This window comes from Tyto alba, unplaced genomic scaffold (assembly GCF_018691265.1).
Source record: "Tyto alba isolate M040663 unplaced genomic scaffold, T.alba_DEE_v4.0 Super-Scaffold_22, whole genome shotgun sequence".
Classification (NCBI taxonomy): Eukaryota; Metazoa; Chordata; class Aves; order Strigiformes; family Tytonidae; genus Tyto; species Tyto alba.
The window spans coordinates 30,043-46,816 of record NW_024881296.1 but is presented as its reverse complement, the minus strand read 5'-3'; the positions used below and the strand labels follow the sequence as shown (position 1 = coordinate 46,816).

The 16,774-nt window shown below is 40.1% G+C and overlaps 2 protein-coding genes across 9 annotated transcripts in view; one reads left to right on the top strand and one right to left on the bottom strand.

Moving 5' to 3' along the window:
* The first annotated feature begins 265 nt into the window (after positions 1 to 265).
* On the top strand, positions 266 to 13,573 carry LOC122153759 (tRNA (adenine(58)-N(1))-methyltransferase non-catalytic subunit TRM6-like). 4 transcript variants are annotated; one of them, XM_042796168.1, is made up of 9 exons: positions 266 to 445; positions 2,633 to 2,760; positions 3,171 to 3,280; positions 6,238 to 6,329; positions 6,418 to 6,501; positions 7,590 to 7,714; positions 8,952 to 9,313; positions 9,552 to 9,637; positions 13,444 to 13,573. In XM_042796168.1, the coding sequence occupies exons 1-9, from the start codon at positions 345 to 347 to the stop codon at positions 13,553 to 13,555; spliced, it is 1,200 nt and encodes a 399-aa protein (XP_042652102.1). In that variant the 5' UTR covers positions 266 to 344; the 3' UTR covers positions 13,556 to 13,573. The 4 variants fall into 4 exon arrangements, with proteins under 4 accessions (XP_042652102.1, XP_042652103.1, XP_042652104.1 ...); XM_042796169.1 differs by lacking the exon at positions 13,444 to 13,573 and adding an exon at positions 10,524 to 10,611 and having other exon boundaries at positions 267 to 445; XM_042796171.1 differs by adding an exon at positions 1,061 to 1,228 and having other exon boundaries at positions 332 to 445; positions 2,633 to 3,280.
* The window catches only part of LOC116964166 (COMM domain-containing protein 1-like), a 30,105-nt gene continuing 19,848 nt past the window's right edge, over positions 6,518 to 16,774 (bottom strand). For 3 of the 5 annotated variants that reach the window (XM_042796174.1, XM_042796173.1, XM_042796175.1), the window contains 3 exons: positions 13,676 to 13,957; positions 8,757 to 8,829; positions 6,518 to 7,159 (listed from right to left, as the gene is read on the bottom strand). In XM_042796174.1, coding sequence (XP_042652108.1) covers positions 7,083 to 7,159; positions 8,757 to 8,829; positions 13,676 to 13,957 — 432 coding nt within the window. In that variant the 3' untranslated portion in view covers positions 6,518 to 7,082. Of the gene's footprint in view, positions 7,160 to 8,756; positions 8,830 to 8,876; positions 9,134 to 11,259; positions 11,476 to 13,675; positions 13,958 to 16,774 lie in introns of those variants that run through there. The other 2 variants (XR_006165630.1, XR_006165631.1) reach the window with 2 other exon arrangements.

Genomic DNA, 16,774 nt, shown 5'->3' with positions numbered 1-16,774 from the left:
GCGCCGCCGCCGCCGCCGTCGCCGCCGCCGCCGCCTCCCCCTGAGGAGAAGGTAACCGTCGTCCCCTCAGTGTTCTATTTTGGCGCCAAACGCCCCTTCCAGCGCCGCAGCCAATCCTGAGGGCCTATGTGGCGCCGCCGCGCACCAGGGGGCGGGGCCCGCGTGCCCTCATTGGCCTGCCCTTTCCCTTCCCGGTCCCGCCCACTCGGGGCTGGCCGAGCCTCATTGCGCAGGCGCCTCCCCACTCCGCCTTGTCGTTGGCCGGCCAAGGGAGCGCAGGCGCAGTCCCCGACCCCCCTGTTTCCCCCCCCCTCCCCCCCCACGCGACGGCGGTGCGCACGGCGATGGCGGGCGGGCTCGGCTCGGGCCCGCGCATTCGTGAGGGGGATTGCGCTGTCCTGAAGCGGGATGATGTTTTCAAAGCGGTTCCCGTGCTACGGCGGAGGTGAGGGGCGGCCCGGGGCTTTCGATCCTGCTTGTCACCTCCCCCCGCCTCGGGCGAGGTTGGCGTTTAGTCCTTTCCCAACCCCCCCCCAACCCGTGAGGGGGCTCTAACTTGCGGCGCGCGGCCCCGCCTGAGGGAAGGGGGGTCCCTCCCGGTGCGACCTCCCTAGCTTTCCTGCTGTGAATCAGAACATCCGGCCTCGCTAAGCCGGTGGGTGACAGGCAGCATGGAGGATGTTAGTGCTGTGTTCCCGTGACAAAAAAAAAAAAAAAACAAAAAAAACCCAAACAAACAAACAAAAAATACCCAGACAAATTCCTGGCTGCTTTTTTTTTTTGCAAAAATTTGAAAGATACTTAGGATGGTTTTGTGTTACTATAGTCAAACCGGTGTCGATGGAAGAGCAGAGGCGCAGCAGCATCAAGCGCGTGCCTTCATCATACTTACCTCGCTGTGGCGTATAATTTCTGCGACATGCAGCCTTGTTTTGTTACATAGGGACTGGCTTGAGTGTTTTCGTCGCTGTCAGACTGTAGGAAGATGCTAGCTATCAGCGCTGGATAGCTCCTGCTCGGGAGAGGATGCTATGAAAGGTCTCCTATTTCTTTTTCCTAGGCTAACTGGCATAGCAAGAACTGCCTGCACCCCTGCAGGAAATACTGTAATCAGTGGACACAGCCTGGGCTCTTCCCATTGCAGCAGACAATTTTATAGACCAATGTGTAGAAGTCAGTATTGGGTAATGTGGCCAGACATCTGATTCAGTAGCGTGGAGATTTAAAGGTACTATGCTTGAATGAGACTGGTTGAAAAATGGCACAGCTCAGACCTAGGATTTGGGGAGTGCTTGGCTATTGGCAGGACTAATGTTCACCCGTAGAACCTGGCACCAAAATCAGATCGTTACTCTGTTAGCCTGCAGAGCACTGCCAAGATGTGTTCATTAGGTCCATCTTCGGTTTTGGTTTAAAACCTCTACTATAAAAGAAAAAAATAAAAAAGTCGAGTAAAAATTCACACAGGAAACTCAGTAACTTTTGCATTTAGTTTTTCTGTAATCTGATGAGAACAAGAACATGTGACAATAGCTGTGGTTGGATATTCTGTTTAGAATGGCCATCAAAATGAAATTTGAGCACAAGCACACAATATCTAGCTAAATTCGTTTCAGTCATTTCAATGCTTTTATAGTCATTTATTAGTCTTTTAAAATCTGTGTTGGCAGGGATTAATAGACTTTATGTGAGTGACTATAATGTCATTAAATTTTTATTATGAGGATGTAATGGCTGTGACAAAACTTTATTCTTATGCTTTGTTTAAATTCTGGATTGCATTTGGGGATACAAGTAATGCCATGTGTAAAACATACATGAATTGCACACTTAAGTCAGTAGAAAACTGGAAATAGCTTTTTTGCTTAGCTTCAGAATTAGTAGTGAGTATAATCAGCGTAATGACAGCTCATATTGGTAACTTTTGATTCTAATATGAGTGTGGCATCTACACTGGTACCTGTTTGACTTGACAAGATCGGCATTTCTCTGGTCAGCAAGGAAACCTTTGTAGGTCATCCTGAAAGTTAAAGGCTTTGTGGATCCTCTTTTGTGTGAAGAAAGAAAAATACAAACCTCCCTTAGTGCAATCAAAATGAAAGGAATAATAAAATCCTTTTATTTTTTTTTTCTTGTATTAAACATTTCTAGAATTATAAGACACTCTCTGCTGTCTGTTTTCTTTGTAGTCTTTTGGCAAATGTTATTTCAAAGGAGCTCTGCAAAATACAGGTTCATGCTCATCTATTTGCACTAATCTGCGTGACCCTGCCTAGATTTAATATACTTTAGATTAATTTAATTCCTTGCCTTGTTCTGACTATAGCTGCCAAAAACGGTACTGTATAATTCAAGTGCTATGGTCTTATTTTATCTGCCATTTTAGAATTCTTTTGAACGGAAAAAAAAAAAAATTCTTACTGTATGCTCTATTTAAGTTCTTTGTTCTTTTCCTAACCGGTTTCAGTTTAATGTGGATTTGTGGTTAATTTGACTTTTTGTGCTTGTGCTGGTTTTCTACAAGGATATAGATAAAAATGGCATATATGAAGCTACAGTTTAGTTTCAACCATTGTGGGTTTCAGACATAGTAAAAACAATGCTTTTAATATCATTAACTTTCTTATTTCAGAAAAATAATTTTTGAGAAGCAGTGGTTCTATCTGGATAATGCCATTGGACATATTTATGGAACTACATTTGAAGTAACCAGTGGTGGAAACCTTCAGCCAAAGCAAGAGTTGGAAGAGACTACCACAGGTAGTGCAGAGGATTGGCTGGTATTTGGAAAAATGAGTTCCAATTAATTTGTTTCTTTGATAAGACCACAGATGATGGAAAACCTTTCTATTAATCATTTGTTAACATTACTTATATTCTTTCTGTCATAAAAGTGCATGGTTTTGTCTTGATCTGCTGTTTCACTAGTCGTGTAACAATAAGCTTTTTAACAGGGGAGAAAATCTGAACCTTAGTTTGGGTGAATATCTATATGCTAAGGTGTATTTTATGTATCATTTCATTGATTGCCTAGGCAATACTTTGCAAGGCCATGAAGCATGTGGGTTTAATCCTGAGAAGTCTGCTTTCTGTGAAATTAAAATCATATGTTTCTCCAACTTCAAGATATTTAGAGTTAGATTTTACAAATATATATTCTTTTCCTTTAGAAACAAAAGAAGCAGGTACAGATAATCGTAACATAGTTGACGATGGAAAGTCTCAAAAACTGACTCATGATGACATAAAGGCTTTGAAGGACAAGGGTATTAAAGGACAGGTAAAAATAAGGTTTTGGTGTCATTTCTGTGCTACCTTGATGGTTACATTTTAGTTTATGAAATAGGCTATTCTTTTTATCGGTACATAGACTTCAGTGCTTTTTTTTCTTTGTTCTTCTGCTCAAGTCATGTGTTTCCTAAAGGTCTGTTTTTACAAAAATGCAAAAGCTATTTTCAGAGAGAACTTCCTTTAGGGCTGGCAACTTTGTCAACAGAGAGTAAAGTATGAATTTTATCGGCATCAGAAGTCAGACAAAAAGAAATACTAAAACTGTTAAGGAATACAGCTTATATAATCACCTTTTAGTTTTCTTTGTTTATAAGATTCAAAATACCGTTTATATGTTACAAACCTATTAAAATTGTGTAATAATTAAACTACGGAAGGTGTAGGAAAGGATTATGGATAAATGCCAAAGTATTAGTAAGTAACACTGTGTAACAAATGTACTCTCAGTGTGCCGTGGGCAGTACCTACCAGACACGTGATGCCTGTGTTTTATCTGCACCTCAAGAGATCAGTTCTGTTAGAAAAGGGATTGGTTTTTACCCTGCGCTTTGTCAAAAAGTGAGGCCATCTTAAATGTTAATAAACCATCGCAGCCAGTTCTGTTCTGCACATATTATCAGGCAAAATCCTCTCTCATCTTTGGTTTACCCTTTCTAATAAAAAGAAGAAATTGTTCATGCTTTCATCTCTTTGCATCTTGCTGTTTGCTGCTGCTCTTCAGAGCAGCCGTTCTGCTTTTTCCTGCATTTAATAATGGACGGGTCCAAGGAGTTTAGAATGGTATTTCTTCTGTTTGCGTAGCTGTGCTGCCTGTTGTGTTACCTCTCTGAGAAGAATGTACTAATCCATCTGATAGCTTTGATGTTTTCTATACGTTCTCATTATCCGTGGCAGATGATCACTCTGGCTTTTCTGTATGTCCTCAGCATGTCCGTGCCATACCTCTACGGTACTTTTATTTGAAGTTATTAAAATATCCTATTTTAATAGGATATTTTATTCAGAGTTTGTTAACTCTGGTTTCTGAACTGTAGCTGAATATTCATTTTAAACTGTTATATTAGCAGCAAGAGATACTATTCTTCCATAAATGTCTGGTAAAATCTGAACTCATGTTTGTGAACGACATGTCTTTGTGATGCAGGCTTAGTTTGGAGATGATTTGTTATTTGCAATAAAACAACCTTAGTGTTAATGGGGTTTGATTTCCCTTCACTTCCCAAATCCTTCCCAACTCCTGAGGGATAAGTGTTGGGATGAAGACATGAAGTGGCACATACTCCCAGGGCATTGCCTAGTGCTGCAGCTTCCTTTTGGCTTTTGTTTACCCTAGAGAAATATTCCCCAGTTTCCTCACTGTAAATTATACTGGAATAAATAATTAAACAACAACAACATATGTTGTTGAAACAATAATTAAACAAACAACAACAACAACAAAAAAAAACAACCCACAAAAAACCCCAAACAAACAACAAAACAACCCAGATACGGCATTTAACTTTTTCCAGGAGTAAGGCAAAAAAAGAAAGATGCGCTGTTTCACACTGTTAATAATACATTTTAAGTGTTTGAAGGACTTCAAGAAATAATGGCCTGAAAAGCAGCGATAGCAAGTGAGAAGTGCTGTATTTTGGAGCAGGTTCTTAAAGCACAATGGGAGATGCAGTGTCCACATTGAAAATACTTTTTTTTTTTTTTGTCATTTCTTGCCCCAAACTCCTGTGAAGCCAGGTTATACGACTGGTCTTCCTGCATGTTTAATAGAAACTTACAGTTTTAGCAGTTAAACTGCTCTGTTTGCAACCACCAAAATCGCACTCTGCAGCATTTGTTCTTGTATTGCAGGTATGGAGACAAACCCTGAGCAATGCAAGAATATTTTTGTTGGAGGTCTTAATGGTCAGCTGGAACCTGACAATATGGGGAAGAGCTGGATTGGCAAAGGGAGGAGATTAGAACAAGGAGACCAGGAAGTAAAAACTGGAATTCTGGGAAAACCTGGGAGCTAGAGAAGGAAGAAGTCAGGGGAAATAGTAAATGCTAAGGAGTTTGCCATTGTGCAAGGAGGTGGTACAGGAGTCTAGCACAATTTAGGAGGCAAACGAAATTAACTGGGTACGGGTGATGTCTGATAAATAGCCAGAGTGTATGGGAAGAACTAGCACGAGATGGAAAAAAGACACCCTCAGAGATAGCAAAGCTAAAGTCAGACAAGAGACCCGAAGAGGAAAGCGGCAGTTGGATTAAAGTGAATATAACAGGTGCCATCAGGTTCCTTGGTTTGTTTTTGTAAAATATTTTTGCCCGTAGAGCCTCACACAAGACTTGGGGTACCGTCGTGCAATCCAGTTACTATGGGGAATGTTAGACTGACAGAGTCAGTCAGTTGTTCCATAGTAACTGACAATAAACATGACTGCCTCATTCTAAATACAGGATAATTACAAGTAGCTAATCACTTAAAAAGCAGGGTTGTCTCATTCACATTCAGCATAGGAGAAGGATATTTTCGGTGCTGAGGCTTCACAGCAAGGGCTGAAGTAATGACTTGCTGCTGCTGAAAGGAACAATCCTGCTTTTTCTTCATTTCTGGCCGTACGGGTCTGCCCTCTTAGGAGTTCTGGCACCTACCTGACTCCTTCCTCACAAAATACCCCATTTCCAGGATAAGCATTTTCAATTTTATATTTTTTTGCTGGCATTATGTAGTTAAAAACACTTAGAGACAGAAGTATATGATTAAATTCCTGCACATAGTCAGCGTAGTGCCTCGCTTTTCATGTTGATTAGTAGAAATTTACTTTGCCATTAATGTCAGTAGAAGTTAATGACAGATTGCCTCTACTGGAAGGAAGTATTTTCAGTGTGTTTAAAAAAATACTTTATATGAAATGAATGAGAAATAAATACCAGCTATAATAAAAATAATTTGTCTTTTCCAAGGAAATAGTTCAACAGTTAATAGAGAACAGTACAACATTCAGAGACAAAACAGAATTTGCTCAAGATAAATACATAAAGAAGAAGAAAAAGAAGTAAGTGAATTTTAAAATGTGGAAAACACTTTGTAGTTCTCTAATTTGTTGAGCTTGAAATAAGACTATTCCTATGTGTTTCTTACAGATATGAGGCAGTTATTACAATTGTGAGACCGTCCACTCGCATTCTTTCAACAATGTATTATGCAAGGGAACCTGGAAAAATCAAGTAAGATTTCATTCTGCCTTTTTTTTTTTTTTTTAATAACAGAAAGATATTTTCTTTTTTTTTTTTTTTAATACCTGTATTATACCAGAATATATAATACATTTATTCTGGTCTTCCTGTTAGTGGAACGATTGCAAATTAATGAAACATAATGCAATACAGAAAATTCATCGGTATGGTATTGCAGGAAAGAGGAAAACTCTTTTTACATGCAGCATCAGCTTTTACCATTTCCCTGCCACCACCATCTTGCTAATTACCTAGGTAGACTGAGGCTCTGCATTTTCAGAGGTATCTCTTACCTGGTTTTGGTCAGGGGCCTGTCGTCCCTGCTTTCTGGCTCAGTAATCAAAATAACAAGCCACCTACCAAAAGCAGGATTTTTTTTGTCTTTAATGGGTTAGGAATTCAAAATCATATTCAGTCAGAAGTCTCTAGGATTTACAGACATGTGGTGAACATTGAGGGGTGGGGGCAATGATGACAGAGATCTAGCCACATCTGATTTTTTCTTCTCCTTCCCCCATCTCCTTCCCTTGGCTTTATTTATCTGTTAGGATTAGTTGTCATTTCCTTGGCCGTCAGGGAGTCTCTTCAGTGCAGGTGCTGCTGTCAGTAGAGTTGGGGTTTGATCCTGGATTGCAGGTGGTGCCTGCAACTGCGAAACAGATGAAAATCACTCAGGGTACATTACTGGATTAGGAAATGCATACAAATACCATTTATTCTTTACAAAACTCACATGTCAGAGTAAACAAACAAACAAAAAGATAAGTTTAAAAATTACTTTGACTGGCTTGGCATGGGATGTGTGCTTTATTATGTGCACCCTACTTCATATCCTACTTTTGCTATTTTCTTTGTAAACCTAAATACGTGTTCCCTGCTTGTTGGCTTTGGTTCTAGTCCTTCTTTATTACCAGATGGTTAATTACAAGTTTCCCCATGGTGACTCTGAAGACCACTGATGCTGTTCCTGAAAATCTACCAGTAATCCAACTTTTTTTGGCAGGCTCCTCAGCTGATACGCAGCATGTCTAACTCCAAGAAAACTAATTTGGTATTTCTTAAAACCTTCTGTCTTCTAGCCACTTGCGATATGACACCCTAGCTCAGATGTTGACTTTAGGAAACATCCGTGCTGGCAACAAGATGATTGTAATGGAAACATGTGCAGGCCTTGTGCTGGGCGCGGTGATGGAGCGAATGGGAGGTCAGTAACAACACAGTAGCTTTAGTAATGTACAGACTGAGGGCTTCCTTGAGACTTAAGAAGTAGGCATTGTTGTGATACTTTTAAAAGGCAGTACTTCAAAATACTGTCTCAGTTTTTAAAATCTACTTTTGATGTCTCCAGTATTCAGAGAGATACTTGGTTTTCCACTGGAGAAAGTTGCATTTTGCATATTTCAGTTGGATTTATTTTTTGCTATTTAAAAAACCCATGAAATTTGAAGTTGATACCACTGTATGTAGATGTATATTAGTTTCTGTCTTGGCATCATGACTCTGTGCTCAGAAAAGGCTGTAAGGAGCTTGTATGCAGATTCTTCCCAGGCGCCTGGGAAGTCCAAGAAAAGGAACAGCAGAAACCAGGACTGGTAAGACTGGAATCCAGACAGCCCACAGCACTGAAGATACTGTCATTCCCCTCATTCACTGTGCCAGCTGCAAAATGTGTATTTTAAAAGTAGTATATGACATTTTCTTGAGCACATTCTAGAAGTTCAACTTGGTTCTTCTTTCTCAAACTCAGTTAATTAGTTTTATTGTAAGTCAAACGCACTAGACAGAGGTGACAATTATATCCCAGAATCCTGGAAAAGTAGAAAGTGTGATGTAATACTGCACGCCCTGATGTGCTGTGCGCTGGCCGAGAAGCACACAGGCAGTTACACTACAAATCAGTTATTCGTTTCAGCAACTTTTGGCCATAGGGATACTTTCTGAAGTAAATTAAATAGGATGCAGTTCCAGTATAACTACTGCAAGTTCTTTTTAGTATGTTTAAACATCTGGCATCTCTGCAGAGGGGCAGTCTGGATGTTGAAGAAATTCTCTGCCTATTAATGCAGCTGAAATTAGCTTTTATTTATTATTATCAAAACCGCTCCCTATTGCTAAGTAAGAAATAGTGTAGAAAATCTGTATTTTAAATTCTTAATTAAATTATCTTTTCTCAGTATTTGTCATTACTTACACGTTTTGTGCTCATCCTAAGTACATGTTTCGTACAGGCATAATCTTTGAGTTACCTTGTCCTTCTGAGTTGCAGTAACTGTTGTCCTTCCAATAAAGATTTTCCACCCTGAGGCGTAGTTCAGCAGCCTGTTAAATTTGATGAAGGCTAGATTAAGAGCAGGCAACTTACTTACCTATTCATAAAGGTATGCTTCATTGGTCCCAGAAAGCCTGGCTTTCCAGTGGTTTTGATTCTTTTGCTCTCATAGGCTACGGATCCATTATTCAGATGTATCCAGGAGGGGGACCTGTTAGAGCTGCTACCAGTTGTTTTGGATTTCCAAAACCTTTTTTCGATAATCTTCATGAATTTCCTCTCAGCAAAGTGGATAGTCTCCTCTCTGGGACATTTTCTACAGAGACTCTGCCTTCAGAACCTGAAGATAACACGCTAGTGGAACAAGAAAGCAATGGATTGGGTGATGAGAAGCAGACTTCCCTACAGGAAACAGAAGAGGAATCTGCTACTGAAGCACCTATGGAGATCAACCAAACAGAAGAGCAAGAAACGATGGACATTAATGCTGAAGATGTAGACTTTAAAGAGAACAAAGAAAAAGAAAAGGAAAATGTAAGAATATTTATTGTGGCTATTCAAGTTTTACAATGTCTATATGCTTGAAATTCTGCTGGCTGAATTAGACATGCTGACATACATCTCCTTCAGGTGTTAGAGTGGAACTGTGGAAGTGGTCTTTTGTCTTAACATTAAGCCAGCTAAGATGCAAAAATGAAAATTCAGTCCGTGCAATAAGGATCCATATAGAATTACCAGTTAAAGTGCAAATTATTTGTTTTGTTGTTCAAAGGTTCGGGAAAAGCAAAGAAAACAATGGGAGAGAAGGAAAAAGCTAATAGAAACTGCTGCTTTGTTGAGAGAGAAGAATGCTGATGGGTGAGTTTGTAGTCTGAAAGGTCTTCTGTTTGAAAACGCATCTACAGAAAATTATTTCCTTTGAAACAAATAAAAGCTTTGTTTTAAAAATGCCCTTTTCTTATATTTTTTTAATAATTACAGGCAAGCAGTCAACCCAGGTGTGTCTTGGGTCATGTTTGGTTCTTACCTGGTTGAGATTTTTTGTTATTTAAATGGTTTGAAATTTCATGATTTAAAAGTCATCGTTTCCTGACTAGCTATGCATAAACATAACAAAAAAAAAAAAAAAATCTATCCAGAGAAACACAATCCAAGTAGAACTTAATCAAAATGACTGCTGCTAAAAATCACACTGTTCTAATTGGCAAAGTAGAACCGGAGGTTTTAAGTTTGTAAAACTGGAACTAATCTTGTTGGTTTGGGCTTCGATTACTTGGTTTGTTTTCAGAAACTCACTTATTTTTTACACAGGAAGAAGCACGTAACTTCATTTTACCTGCTTTAGTCAGGATCGATTGTTCCCAAGGATCAATTTAACATAAAGATTTAGTATCAGAAATTTAAAACAAAGACGGCAAATATATTCCCAGAAATTCAGCCCCACAATAGTGTGAGAGCACTTGGAGGTTGTGACTTTTTCATAATGTTCTTAGCAAATGCTGAAGTGACTTGAGTTAATCAAGTAACATTGATTTAGTTAATTTAATAACATTCATATTCATTTCTTCCTCATAAAAATATTGGCTCACTGGGAATAAAGCCGCTCTGCTTGGATATATTTTAACACACATTTACTGGTGATGTTTATATGCTCGTGTATAATTTTTGTTTTTATTATTACAAAATGTTTTAACTCGCCTAGCACATTTGAGTGGTAGAATTAGCCTTTTCTCTGTATATGCAGAGACAGGTCATCCCATGTCCTCTGAAGCAATAAAATGTTCAGGGAGGCTCGTGGAAGCACTGCACATCTGAGTGGCAGCAGCAACGCCACTGGCGATGCCAGGGGATGACCATTAAGCTGCCTGCACAGTGGCCGTGTTTCGTTACGGTTCTACTGCTGTCCCCAGCACCCGTCGTCATAATTAATGTCTGTGCACTGTCTGGCAAAGGGAAAACTAATATTTGACTTCACTTGATTCTTCCTGTAGTGTAAAACAGTCTATTCAGTTGTTGATTGAGTTGAAGGAAGCCTAATGAGTATTGGTCTCTTGTTCGCTTGCTTTCAATCACTTGTATACTTCTTTTGTCCTTTGTGATGCATGAAAGCTGTAACAAATTATATACTTGAAGGGATGAGTGATTTCTTGCTTTAGGAAGTCTTCAGCACCATGGGGGGAAGAGAAGTTTATGGTTGCCTGAAGGCATCGTCCCCGATTGCTCAGTCAGGATCCCCTCTCTTTAGGAATCGTTTATAGCTGACCGGTTGTTTAGGTCAGGAAGCACAGGGTACATACACTGCAAAACCAGGAAAAATTGGCATGGAATAAAGAAGCGCTTCAGATGAACAACTTGGCAGGTGAGAAGCAGCAGGCAGGTGAGATAGGGGTTTGGTTTGGTTTGGTTTGCAAGGGAGAAATGGGGAAAGGATAAGTAAAAGCCAGTTAACACTGGAGGTGGGGAGAGAGATTAGGACTTACCATCAGGGTAAAGAAAAACTGGTCGTTACGTAAAGATGGGCACCAAATTTAGGACAGTTACTTCGTGAGGTCCTGAATTTTTACAGTATTTACTACTTAATGTAGAAGATAATTTTAAATAAAATTATGTCTTCTGTGCTGTTATGTGGTAAAACAGTCCTTCTGGTACACCTATTTGTTCAATTCCATTTATGAGAGTTGAATTCTGTCCTAGGTCTTTGAGGGGGTAAAAAAGGAAGACACTCATTAGAGATTCAGTCTTCTTCTAAAGACAACTTTTTCAAGATAGACTATTACACTTTTCTGATACAATGAAAGCAGCCGTGGGTTTATAGACACTCCATGGGTTCAGAATTAGACTGCCCCCCCTCTCTCTACCTTCCTCTGCCCTTCCTCCTCTTCCTTCTTCCCTCTCAGACGTTACATTAACTGCAACTGGCCAGCCTGCCTGCTGACAGCAATATGTGCTGCCATATGAGAGAACAGAAATGGATTTTTCAGTCTCTCTCATCTCTCACTTACCTTCCTGTTGTCTGGCAGAGCTCCTGGCAGCGTCAGTGCAGCGCTCCAGGCCTGCTGAGCCACGGGCTGGAGTCTTTTTTCCTTGTGGTCCACTTGGTTAATTAGTGAGCGCAAACTTTTTGAAGATTGGAACTAGGGTTAAATCTGTAGCCTGCAAGGCCATGGCCAGCAAAAAAAACTGAGGTGGAAACAACTGTAAAAGAATTGTCTCATCCCCTTCTTTCCATTGTGTTTAGAAAATTGAACGTCAATTTTTACCTCCCTTTTGTTAAGTAAATTTGATGGTATCTCCAGTGCTGTACATTCCCCTGGAGGACAAATGTTAATTAATTGATGGGTCTTTTCATATAGTAACTGTATGCTAGAGTAGTAGTTTAATTGTAATTAGTCCATTCTTTGTGCAGAAGTACAACTTATGAACTTACTGAATCTTAACCATTTCTGCGCTGTGTGGAAGAAATACAAATGTACTTGCTGATTGATGTTACTGTAATAATCCATTACCAGGGAAAAAACAATTTCAAAACAAAAGTCACTAACTACATAATTCCCTTATAAAATACAACAGTGATTCTGAGTATTTTCTCATTTGCTCACTAATGTAGTCACTGCAGACTTTTTTTTTCAATTAAAACTTTTTACATTTGTTACTAATGGATTATAATTATTTCCAATTAATTAATTCAGTTCCAAACTCCACTTTTTTGATGCCAGGAAAACCCTACACACACACACACACACACACACACACACACACTCTCCCCCCTTTATTGTATTGGTCACTGCAGAGATACACAAGTGGAAGCTAGAGCTTCAACATTTAGGATAAACTTTCAAAGACCAAGAGGGAAAAGTGGACTAACAGAATAACTTTAATATATGCTGTCTCAGTAGGATCCCAATTTACTTGTACTTTCATTCTGGCCTTGGTATAGCCACACAGTTTCAGTTAAATCATTCGGTCTGCATGGGAATACTCCAGGTGCGTGTGTGTGTGTGGGGGGTACATAATTTCTTTTTTTAGCTATATGTAATCCAGGTACTCTTTGCTATAAAACACTAAAATATTACAAAATCCAAAGAAACATACTAAATGTTAACTATTGACAACGACCCCCCCAAATTAGCTAACAGTATGATCTGCAATAGCTACTGCTAAGAAATGAGGTTTTAAGATTCACTAACACACTGTAGAGGAAAAAGATACCACACTGAAACATATTTCCTGTCAGGAAAAGACAGTAAAATTGAGGATGGGAAGCTGTGCCTCTAGTTGTACATTCATATGAATTATAAAGATTAAAAAAAAAAAAAAATACAGTGTTCAGCACTGATAGAGCTATATGTCTCTTTCAGGCGGGTAAGACGAGATTGCATAATGTGACTGGTAATAAAGATGTACGTGTAATGTAAAAATAGGTGTTGTGCAAAATAAAGAAGAGTCTTTCCCCTCATTTGTCCTAAAATGCAAGGGATGCTTGACCATCATAATTTGCGAACTTTATTCTTTTTCAGCTTCTACTTTGCAGATATTATGTAATTTTAGTATTTGATTAGAAAAAAAAAAAAAGACAAATCAGCTTCACAGTGCATGGAAGACAAATATAATTTTAATATAATTGCTAGTATGGCTGGTTTTATGTTTGTTTTCTGCTTCCTCAGATTTTCCAAGCTTAAAGAGTATGTGAACATACAGAAAAAAACCCAAAATTGCATTCACCACCCAGAATGTATCTTTGTATCCAAAGATGGATCACAAGTTCAAGTACATTAAAGGCCTGGCGATGAAAAATAGACTGACTTGATTTGGATGCAGTGAACTCAGCAACAGGTAAAATGTCTCAGCACATACATTGCTAAACCAGGTTTACACATTTTGCAAAAGAAAGCTTACCTGCCCATTTTTTCCCAGTTCCATTTCAACTATTGCAACAGGAGTGTTTATCTGATCAACGTGTCTTGACTGTGACTTCAGATCCACTCGCCAGTTCATGTTTTTCAAGACATTATCCCAACGGCTTTGATTGATCAGGCTCTCGTGGATCTTTATTCGGTGGTTCTTCCAAAATTTTGCAATGACTGCAGCTTGATCTGATGTGATGCCACCTTGTTTTTTGGTTTGGGCGGTGAGAAAAGCCTCCAGCTGATTCAAATCCATGTCTGCTGAAGCAATTGACTGTAGGGAAAATAGGAGGAGTAAAAGGGAAAAGCTTGCTCAAAAATGCTCTTTAACCATCTACCAAGAGGTCACATCTTTAGGGTTTTACAAATATCTGATTTTAAAGGAATAGTGCAAACAAATCCGGGTTATGGAAGCAACCTTACAGCTTTCATTAAAATTCAATTTGCAAGTGCTTACCACTTATCCCAGATTCTTGTCCCCGGACAGCAGAGGGTAATGGATCGGTAACAGTGATGAGGACACTGGGAGCGCCTTTGGGAATGCAGTACTGGATAACAAGGAGGCTTCTCTGCCTCCTTGGCAGGTCTGCCTGACCCTCTCCCCCACTATGCCCCAGGAATACCCAACTGGTCACTGCAGGGAACACCGGGTCAGGGGACTGTTCTGATGGTCGATTACACAGGAAAGCTGGGACAAATACCTGCCCCTGGCCAAGGCTGAAACAAATGACGAGACATTCCGCCTCGCTGCAACATCCACAGCTTCATCTGCCACCTCCACACCGCAGACAAGGAAGCAAAACTGGTAAACGCTGCAGCAGTAAAGCAGGGTCTGCAGCACTGGCCGCAGCAGCATGCTGGCTGCAGCAGCAAAAGCACGAGTCGCCCAAGGGAGAATCCGTGTGTGTGAGGCAATCCTTAAAAATGCAACTGCAGCTTCTTCCGAAGCACTGGTGAACTCTGTCAGGCTAAACGCTGTATTTGTGTTTTGCAAGGGAGAGTAAGGGGACACTCACTCCTCCTCCCTGTGCAGCAACAGAAATTATACTTTCCAACCCCCCTTTTTTATGAGATAGCCCATTTTCCCACCTATTTTTCCAAAGCCGATAATCTACAGCCTTAAATTTGCATTGTCTAACTGGCAATGGTTGCTAAATATGGCCATGAAGGGAGGAGAAGGACAGGAGGTAGAGAGAGGAAACCGTGGCTAAGCTTCTCCATCATAGATTCAAGCAGACACTTTTGCTTCATTCTCACCCCAAAATGGATGCAGCTTATCCTAAACAAACATGCCAGCTCCAAGCACACACCACTACGGAGCACAGCAAAGTGAAGCACAGCTGACACTGCAATCCTTGGGATTTGCCTCAATTTAATTTTCCTTGACATGGTATTCCTACTGCTGTACTCCATACGTTCAGGGAAATAAGGTTCTCACTCTTGTTAGCCAAGGGGGTGACACCATGTGGCTTTTGGCTGGATGCACACTGTGTGCATCACGCTGCTTATCTGCAAAGCTGGGTATTGCTTATCTAAAAGCCAAGGGGTTAGAACTCCATGAGCTTGACAAGGATGCAAGACTGGCTGTTTCTTTCCAATTCATCAGCAATGAGCTAAAATATTGTCAGTGGGGTGAGCTACCAGCAGGTTTTGCTGCCTTCCTCTAGACCAGACAGATGTCAAAGCATGCGACACCAGTCACATCAGGAGTGGCCTGAAATAAAACTGCAGGTTAAAAAAAAAAACAAAAAAAAAAAAAACAAACCACCACCACCACAAGAACTAGCACAAAATGAAGAGCTCACCCATCACACAAGTGACAGAGAACAGCAGCAGGTTGGCTGCTCTGAAGTGAGTAAAGCCAACACCACGACCTGCTCAGCCTTCAGCAGATACACCATCACATCCTCCTTATCTTGAGGGTTTTTTCTGAGAAAAAGGCAAACCTGAAACACACCCCCCCCCCCCCAAAAGTCCAACAAACAACTTGTGATCTACATCCATTAGCTGCCTTTTATCATCCAGTGTCTGAGAGATTTCTCCTGAAGCTTTTGTAGTATTTTCTTTAAGAGGGATGTGCTGCCTTCCCTTGCTCTCACGATAGATTAGCTGCCGTCTGTTACAAGATCGAGAACAGAAATGGCAATCCACTCCAGAAGTAACTGCTCGGCTCTATCGGGATTCCAGCTTAATAGGAGCATCTGCCAATTTATTATAAAATTTGAGACGCCTAGTGCACCGCTCTGTCTTTTCTATAGGGCACTCACCATATCTGTATATATTGTTAGCTTTTATCATGAAGATATTTAACTTGAGGTAATTACCTGTAATACCTAATTATGCTGTAAGTGAAAAAAAACACTTTTCATTTTCAAAAGGAAAGCTATTTAGACTTACAGTCCTTTCCTAAATCCATGTCTTACATGAACAGGACTGTCTATTAGCAGCAGTGTGGAATATTTTCTGTTTTAGTGTTTTTCATATCACTACATCTGTGTGGGGATGTGTTTGCATGTTGTGTGACACCAGCCACCACATCACACCTTTTGTGTTGGTTTATGTGAATGGGGGGAGGAATGGAGGTGACGCAACAGCCCCTGGCCCCAGCACCTTATGTAAGCCCTTTCAAGACCAAGATCAAGTTGAGATGCAGACTTTCTTCTCAGTTCAGCTGTGCAGAAAATTGCCTTCTGCTTTATTGCTGCACGGGAACCAAGAACATAAACTGCGTCCCCTGCACTGAATGAAGCAAAGGTATCATAGAGAAACATCTAACCTGCATTAAATGTGAAACTAATGCAGATTCACTGGATCAAATAACCAGGTAACCCTTTTCTAGGCTTCATTTTATAACCTTCAAATATTTCGCATTTGTAATTCTTTGCATTTTTTTTTTAAACCTCACCCCCTTCACAACAACTCTTTTTGCAAGATGCAGCAAGATTTCTGGCAGTGCTTGGCTAAACTGATAAAAACCAGACACGAAATTCCTTATTGTGCTTGATACATGATATAAATCTGACTTTTAAGTGTATCCCAAAGAGGAAGTTTATGACCAAGCTCGCAGTTTTAAGCACAAGGAAGACAAAAT

What these genes read in the sequence shown, in the direction of transcription:
- LOC122153759 (XM_042796168.1), top strand. Translation starts at nt 345, where the DNA reads ATGGCGGGCGGGCTCGGCTCGGGCCCGCGCATTCGTGAGGGGGATTGC. An exon ending in GTTGGAAGAGACTACCACAG is followed by an intron (nt 2,761 to 3,170) that starts GTAGTGCAGAGG and finishes CTTTTCCTTTAG; the next exon opens with AAACAAAAGAAGCAGGTACA. An exon ending in ACAAGGGTATTAAAGGACAG is followed by an intron (nt 3,281 to 6,237) that starts GTAAAAATAAGG and finishes GTCTTTTCCAAG; the next exon opens with GAAATAGTTCAACAGTTAAT.